We start from the raw sequence: 9117 nt of genomic DNA on the forward strand, positions 1-9117 counted from the left end.
TGAAGCTGAAGCTGCCACTGGGGCTTCGAGCTCAAAAATGAATGCACATATGGGGCGAGGACTGGCTTTGTCTGGTCCCAGAATGATTTCTGGCTATACAAACTGACTTCCGCAGCACCCACTCACTCACACGCTGTTCCTCATTCGCCTCGGGGTCGTATGTCGTCCCACCTCCAGTCACAGACGATATGCGGAACATGTGTTGAGAACGTGTTCAACACGGCCAAGCGACGCGACGCGACGGCGACGGCGACATCGCATCAGCTTGTATTGTATGCCGTTTGTGCAGCCACCACCAGTGCCAGCATGAGGAGCATGCAGGAGCAAGCCCCAGCCGCAGGAGCCGGAGGAGTAGCTCCCAAAATCAGCAACAATTCGAGGCACTGTAGTCGTCGCTCAAGTGTAAGCGGCGGGATGCAATCGTGCATCGTGGTGCCGCTGGCAGCTTAGATGCGCATTTTGAATGACGTTAAGGTCGACTAAGCGGGAGTCTTAACACAGCTCCCACGCAGCACTTCATATATAGATGCAAATGGTTGACCCCAGCGGCCCATCACCCCACCTTGCCACAGTAGACACGCGCTTGTCAAGCTTTTGTGAGCGCATATTGATTATGAACTTCGTCAGACGTCACTGCGTATACTTAATTTTTGTTAAATACATTAAAATGATTCCCCCGCTGGAATAACTTTTTCAAGAGTTCTCTTCTGTTATTTAATAGCATTAAGTAAAATTAATTTCATTTATGGCAGCTGGATTTTTCAATTACTGCCAGAGCTGGAGCTGCAGCTGCTGTTGCCACTCTCTGCCACATGACACATGGCTCGTGTTTGCATTGACCCGCAGCCTGGTGTATCCTTTTTCTGGCCACAGCTCTATGGTTGCCGATGAAACTGTCGATGCCAGCAAGAAATGATTGGCTGAGGGATACAGCAACAACAACACGGATACAGATGCAGATACAGAAACAGATACAGACCTGAGGAGACACGCACACAGCTGTGGTGTGTTGTACATTTAAGGTTAATTACATTCACGAAATCGAATTGGTTTCAGATGAAATCAAAAGAACAGCAAGTAGCCAATGTTCATGGCCATAAAATCTGTATCCACATACGCACCGGAGGAGTACTCGTACCAGCAACAAGTCGAAAAAGGCCTTAAGAATTAATGCCACAGCAAAGACAAAGCTGCAAAATTCATTCCCATTTCAGATTCTGATTGGCACTTCAATTGGCGTTCCATTTATGTGCTCTTGATTCTTGTGTGTTTTTTGCTCTTCTCTGATAATGGCAAATGTTGTTTTGTTAAACGCAAAATACAATGTCTTTATGCGCAAACTGTGCGTGCTAATTAACTGGCCGTACCGGTACAGGTAGGATACGTATAGTACACTGGACTTCGTATGCTAATGCACATAAAAATGCAATTTCCACTAACTGGGATGGCTATAGCCGCGTTTTGGTTGAGTTACGCTGGCACGTGCTCGATGTGCATATGTGTGAGTAGTATGGTGAGAGTGGTGGAGCAGTGTGAATGGGTGGAGGTGCTCGCTTGAGTGCACTGAAACACTTTTGCTGCTCGGGCGATTTCAATAACGCAGCGTAACATCGATGGAGCAGCAGCAGGAGTGCAGGAGTGATGGTGGTGGCATGGGGCAACTGTCGATTTGCCCTTTCAATGCTTTAACCATTTACCTCAGATGGTCAGATAGGGATAGGGCGCCCTGGTCAGATAGACAATTGATGCTCCTGTGCATCGGTTGGCAGTGATGTTAAGTCCTGCCAGTTGCCCAGACGTGACTCTGTCCTCGATTTGTCCAAGCGAATGTGAATGTAAATGCGAATAAAAAACGAATGCAAGGCACTCAATGTGTGAGTGGCGATAAGTGCACACAATCCATTCGGCATTCAAATTACTTTAAATCGCATTTGTCTCGTGTGTGTTCAGCTCTTCCTGTGCCACACGGTCCCCAGGGTTGCATTTAAAGTCAGCAGCATTGCCAAATCAAATTTAGTAAAAGTCAGTGCCACACAGACAAATCCACATCCACACTGAGGCTATACGAAGGACATGTGTGTGCATTTGCCTGCTCTTCTGTCACAGACAGCATTTCCAGTTTGGTTTTCAATTAAATTTATGGCTGGTCATCGACAAGGCAGAGAGGGGGGTATTGGTTTAGAGAAAGGAAGGCTACGAAAGATAGATAGAGAGAGAGAGGGAGAGAGCCAGCCTTGAAAGGACGCTCCACTTTAATGGTAGAGCAGCCGAATAACCGAGCGGGCAACGGAACGGCAAAGTTCATTTCGGCGTAAAAGGACGAAAATCGATTAGATTCAAATCTTTTAATAAGTTTCATTTCCGCTTTGTGCCTGCCTTTCGCTGGAGCCCTGTCTGTGGCCCCCTGCCCGTGCGGCTGGCAGTCCCCGCATCTTGTCTCTATGCAGCCGCTCCCATTTGCATTGCGGGTTTTTGGGGCAAGGATACCCCGACCTCAGTCGACTGTCTTCTAACCCACCGCCTTCGTTGGTTTATTACGTGTATTAGGGTGCGATTTGGAAATTGCGGTTCAATTGAGTTTCGGGGTTTGTCGATTGCTGGCGGCAGTCAAGTGGTTACCAAGCAAATTAGGCCAAACAAAATACACATCCACACTTGCACACACACCACACACCACAGCGCCACAGCACCACACATGCCACATGTGGCAGCGATTTATGATTGACTTGTCGGTCAAAGAGGGTCAGTGTATTGTCATCGATAATTCGATAGTGATTGGCCGATCCCCATGCGACCAGCTCCCGCTCCTGCTCCAGCCCCTGCCGCTGCCGCTGCCTCTTGACGCGTTAGCCATGAATGTTTCATGTGTCAGGGGCTGTGTGCTTGAATTAAAGAATTAACGAATCGATTCTTTGTGGCGGCTAATTGTCTGGGGACTGCCTGTCATGCAGTTAATCAGATACACAATACACCTGTAATGGCCTCCCTGTCGTGTCAGAATTACCTGTGCAGGGAAATGAAATGGAAATCGCCTTTCATATTCAATTTGGGGGAAGGCGGCCAAAACAAACGGGGATAATGAGACCTGCAGCAGATTCTCCCAAGGTTACCCAGAGTAATACTTACAAGGCGGCAATCTCCTTTGGACACACACATGCCACACACTCAATGGCCGTGCTTTCAACGGCTTTTGGTTACACTCCACTTTTTTGTGGGGCTCCGACTCTCCCTTACTGCCTTTCTGTCTTTCTGCCTTTCTTCTGGCTTAATTGGCTGGGATATGACAGCAACAGACACACTGAAGCAGCTGCTGGCCTCACGGGGCATGCCGCGTCATCAAATCATTCACGCAGACCCAAAAGTAGAAAGCACTATTTTTATACCACCTCAACATTGCCTCGTGGTTTACGATCCACTTTTAGTTTTATGCGAGTTTTTCATTACTTTTCCCAGCAAACGGCATGAATGATGTGGTGTGGAGTGGTGTGGCCGGGCCATCTGTCCTGATCCGCCGAATTCCGAATTCCGACTTCGATTCCGCTTTCTGTTTTCACTTTATCCTGCGCCCGGAATTACATTTCGCACTTTTTGTTGTCCTCCATGGTGCGGGGGAGGATGGGAAATCGGGGCTTTTGCCACATTAACGGCATAAGCACTGACTGACAGTTGGCTGGGGGCCACTCGCCTTCTCTCCCTCTCTCTCTCTTTGTGGGCTTTAATTTGTTCGCTTCAATGTGAGTTCTTCAAACAGATTCCCAGGCCCCAACTCTCGTAATCATATCAAACTAATAACATTTTTATGTATGTCCCCCAAGGGGTACTCGAGAGGTAATGTCAAACAGCAATTAAAAATAATCGATATGGTACCTCAAACCTCAGGACAATTAAATTTGAAGCGGAAGGCCAGACGGACATTCACCCCGTACCCTGGAGGAACCGAAACAATAACAATTTTTCACAAAGGATTAGAGCTGTCGGCAACACGTCGGCACTTGGTACTTGGCCCAACGCCTGCCACTCCCGTGCCCCTGCCCCTGACTCTGCCTCTGCCTCTGCCTCTGCCTCTGCCTCTTCCCCTACCATTGCTGTTGCTGCAAATTACAATTCCCCTTGGCCAATTGCCGTTGCTGGCTCAAACCGCAGCAGTGGCAACTGTTTGTTTAATTAAATTGCAAAAGCAAACCGAAACAAACATTTCTCTACACTCTTCCATTGGCCTCGCTATTTCTCCATTTCTCTATATCTCTCTATCGCGTTTCTCTATCCCTCTTGGACAGAGAGATGACCCTCTGGCAGTGGTCATTCGTATTAATTGAATAAGAATTACACTTTAATCCAATATAGACGCTTTTCGCTGGCCAAATGGCAGACATTTTGTCGGCACTTTATTTTATATCCTGTACTGCGTTTTATTTCCACCCACTTCGGCTTTTCCGCCTCCGTCTTGTTGGGTTTTATATGGCGTTTCCTCGAATTACGCAACCGCAATACATGGCTAATGCCCCAGCCTCCTTACAACTGTGGCAACAATTGTTATTAAATCCGTCTAAATCAACAAGAAGACTTCCTGCTGTGTTTTTTTGGGATAAAAGCCTTGGGAATAGGTAATTACCTATTCTATATATAGACACCTTAATTTTATTCTAGTCTAGCGGCATTTATATTATACAAACAGCTGTCTTCATGGCCCCCTAATTAGGCTAAAACGACTGGGCATATTTCACATTTTATCAATCCTGTGGGCCTGGGAGCCATTAGCATGAGAAACTGTAAATTGTTTTCAATATTCGAAATTATTATGATATGTATTATTAAATTATTCATGAGTGGGGGCCAGCCATCGCCATCTGCCCAGCGGGCCCATAAAATATGAAATATGACAGAAACATGCGAGATAGAAATCAGAGACGTAGTCCTCGCCGCTGTACGGGACAGGCAGAGGGACTGGGGACGGAGGACTGGGGACTGGGGACTGCGGACAGAAAAGCACATGACAGGAACTCCTGAATGAACGGCGTTGGGTGGTCACGTGCTCAGAAGCACATTGTCCTTACAATATAATCGCGTTTAAAGTTTCCATGTGTCTTTTGGAATTCTAAACTTGCTGAAGGTTTTCTTTTCTTTTTGTATGTATTTTAAGACTAGGCTTATAGGAATGCGACCTTAAATTACGTTGTTATGGTTACCTATCTTAGCAGCTTACTATCTCGATCTATCTGCTGCGCAGCGACGCCGAAGGTAAATACTTTGACTGGGGACCAACCTCTCCCTGACTGAGGCCTGGGCTCTGACCCTGCTCGTTAATGGCCCCTGGAGCTGAGCTAAAGTCGAGCACGGGAGCCACACCTTCATCGGAGCTGCGGGAGGAGCCGCCCAGGGCATCGAATTGCTGCTGGATGAGCTGCTGTGCCCGCACTGCATCCTCGGGCGTGCGATACTTGACGAAGTGCACCTCTGGCTTGCTGCTCTGGCTCTGCTTCTCGGTCTGCAAGCGCTGGGCCAGTTCCCCGATATCCGCTTGCTTGGTCAGGACATAGACGGCTGTGCGCTGCTCACTGGCCTGCTTGGCCAGCTGCAGAGCGGCATTGGTCAGGCCTTGATGCTCCGGCGACTTTATGAAGAGCACGCGAAGATTGCGCTTCAGCATGGTGGCTATCTGTTCGGTGGCATCGTGGTCTGTGAAGTCCTCCTCGGGAGCGGCATAAGTAAAGAATTCCTTGCTGAACTCCTCGGCGGCGGCTGGAACTTGTTGTTGCTGCTGGGTATCCTGTTGCAACTGTTGTTGCTGTTGCTGCTGTTGCTGCTGCTGATGTGCCCCGTTTGTAGAACTAAATCCCGTGGCTTCCGCATCGATGAGTCCAGCAAAGCGGCGGTCGCCAGCAGTTGCCTGGTAATTGTAGCCCAATTTACCGGCTGCCACCACAGCAATGAAACTAAGTACCTGCAAATATGAAGAAACACTTTAACTTAATTTTCCTGGGGGTAACTTTCCCAATTACTTACCACAAATCCACGCATCTTTTGCCTGAGTATATATAGGATGGTGCTGGTGCTGAGAGTCTGTTTCACACTCTGGAAACTCTGTAACTGGCACCCAGCAGCTGGAATTCGCAGATATTTATACAAACGAGCGAAATGGGAAATTGTAAATATGACAAATGATGGCCAACGCTTGCAATATGCCAGTATTGTATCGGGATTCGGATCGGCATCGATTTCTGTTTCATCTGCGGTTGTTGCAACGCCACAACGAGCCACAAGCCACGAGCATTGCCAACAGTTAATCAAAGATAAATGAGCTTTTAAGCGTTGACACAAAACCCCGTCTTGGGTTACGGGGCTCCACTTCCACCGGGCTCTCTTTCAACCTGTTTTTTTTTGTATTTTTTGCCGCTTGCAACCTTAGGGCGTTGCTTGTCTTACATAAATCTGCGGAACTACTCGTGTTTGGGCGGACAGACATCAAAGCGATGCTTTCTGCCACAAACAACTATGCAAAATATGCATAATTAATTAATTAGTCGAAGAGATTGCGATTTGCATTTCTTGCGGCAGGTTATGAACCCACTCCGAGCATTAACCGCCATCAGCTCCATCATCTGGGCTCTCCATCAACTCCAGCTCCAACACCAACTCTAACTCCACTTCCAGTAATCTTCAAAGCCTCGTCAGCAACAGTTGTACGAAGTAGGAAACTAAACAAAAGTGCCAGTCAAGCAAATGGATAAATGGATATTCTCATGGTTACCTAGGACTATAACACTATACGGTTCGCTGTATAATCTTCACACATTGCCTCCGTTTAGTCGGTAACAAATGCTTCTGAATTAGGTATAAATGGTTCCTAGGAGAGACGCACACAAGCACACATGTACACATGTACAGACCGCAAATGAAGAGCATTGCATAAGCAATATTTAACAATAAATACAAAGACAAACACACACACACACACACATAGAGACATCGGACATCAGCACACTTCCTCTGTCTAGAGTTTCTGGTCCAGTTAATTGTTCTGATTGCTGTACATAAATCTCATGTGTGTGCGTTCGTATCTGTGTGAGAGACGTTAAGGATGTGCTCTAATTGATAAAGGCGGACAGGCCAAGCACCAAGCAGCTATATGGCTGTGGCTGTCAATTGAATACATCATAAACCAGTTTAGATACACTTGTAAAACGACGCTGAAATTCAGTATTTATGAGGAGATTGTTAGTTGATTGTATTTGTATTCTTAATTTTAATCGTTGTAGTTTAAATTAGCAATCAACCATCTCTCAAATTGTTATTTCGAAACAATGGACATTTCGCTCGGAATAACTGAGTTCAATAAGTACTTTCTCTCAGTGGAAAGTGCTTTGTATATGCCCAGATTTATTTGCCTAAATAACCGAAACATTCCATCAGACAAGACAGGGCCAAAAGGCAGAACACCAACGCAACAGGCTAGTAGGAGATGGTGATGGCCCGGACAATACCCATTTATGCACATAATGAGAAGTCATCCATCAGGGATGACTACGAGGTACAGCTGCCGACGGCTGCTCATCAGGTAGATGGGAGTAGATCCTGGAGGCGGGTTGTGGGTGGACAATGGCCACTGGGCAGCATTTACATTTACATTTATAAATATGCATAATTTGTTAGAGGAAAAATTTAATCCTGTTTTCGCCTTGAGGAGCATTTCAGCAAAGCGTTCACCTAATTTAATCATTTTGGCCATTGGCCATAAAGAGAATTCATTTAATTTGTGTCCATGAGATGGGAAGTTCCTGGAGATTTGAAATGCGCTTAGAAGTTGCCAAAGTATCTGTGTGGGGGGGACAGGAGAATCTAACAGCCTATTGACAGTGACACCCGCAAAAAGCTGCGTATCCGAAAGTAAATACACTGTCCCGGGGCGGAGACCGAACAGGTTTCAGTTGTAGCCAGGTTGCCAGGACTCCTGCTGTCCCTGGCCATGGCTATCGGAGTTGCTGTGACAAAGCCCCCCGTCACTTGTTTACTGTTTATCTTTGGCCAGAAGACAAACAGAACTAGGCCCAAACAATGACAATAACAATTTGCCATGTCTGAAAGTTTCGAAAATGATAAGATTTATTTTTGGCCCCAATCGGAGTGATTGCCTGTGCAAATTTCGCAGGCGGTGGGCTTTCGCTTGTTTTTGGTGCTTTTCTTAATTAAAATTCTTTAGTGCCACGCGTATCGCCGGATGCCGGATCCTTGGCAATAAATCATGACATCAACAGCAGAAATTGACCCACCATCCAGGGACTTCAGTTACCGACAGATAATCATGGCAATTATACGAAAATACGGCTGAAAAAAGACACAAGTCATGACAGCATTAAAATGAGCAGATCAGTCGATACCAGGGCGGTGTGGAGAGTGGATTGGAGTGCCCAAAAGGTCAGCAGACCTTTATTACCCACATTATACTGTCAGCCAATTGGAGAGAACTAGTCCCTCACTCACTGGTCAATTAAAGGGCAATTACTAAATATTAGCTAATGGCCGGCAATTGTCGTTTGTGTCTGGCCCAGAGCGAATTGGTCTACAATTTTCGCATGGCGCAAGCAGGGGAGAAACGACAAAGAAGAAAACAAAATACCCAGAGCATTAATATTAATGAACTGCTCACACACGCGACCCCGGGCAGTTCATTAAAGTGTCAAACACTTTGTCCGGCAGACATGTCCAAGCCAAGTCCAAAGACCGCAGAGAAATTGGTCAAAAGCAGCAGCAGCCGCGGCGGCCGCAGCGGCAGGGGCAACAATTGCCAAAAACCTGTTGCTGTTGTTTCGGATGTTTCTACGGCTCATACTGCTGCTGATGCTGTTAGTGAAGACGACGAGACGCCCAGCTGACCCTAAAACAGGGCTAACTGTCACTATTAATGTGTCATAAATCAATAACTTGTTACCCTGTAACGAAAGCCAAACGAATATTTACATAATAGTGGGACCTACACGTAACCAAACATTTTTACGCGAATCTGTTCAGCGTGCCCTTGTATCTCCTGGTTCTGGTGTAACCATCGATGAGCACATGCAGCACAGTTGCAGCTTCTAATTATGATTGATGATGGCCGTTGGACTGAGCGCCTGCACTTGC

At 46.7% G+C, this 9117-nt stretch overlaps 1 protein-coding gene across 1 annotated transcript; it reads right to left on the reverse strand.

The window, feature by feature from the left end:
* Window positions 1–5212: 5212 nt before the first annotated feature.
* On the reverse strand, window positions 5213–6080 carry LOC108154631 (basic-leucine zipper transcription factor A). Its single transcript, XM_017284955.2, has 2 exons — window positions 6004–6080; window positions 5213–5941 (listed from the first exon to the last, which is right to left on the reverse strand). The coding sequence occupies exons 1-2, from the start codon at window positions 6016–6018 to the stop codon at window positions 5213–5215; spliced, it is 744 nt and encodes a 247-aa protein (XP_017140444.1). The 5' UTR covers window positions 6019–6080.
* Between the last annotated feature and the right edge of the window lie 3037 nt (window positions 6081–9117).

This window comes from Drosophila miranda, chromosome 2 (assembly GCF_003369915.1).
Source record: "Drosophila miranda strain MSH22 chromosome 2, D.miranda_PacBio2.1, whole genome shotgun sequence".
Lineage (NCBI taxonomy): Eukaryota > Metazoa > Arthropoda > Insecta > Diptera > Drosophilidae > Drosophila > Drosophila miranda.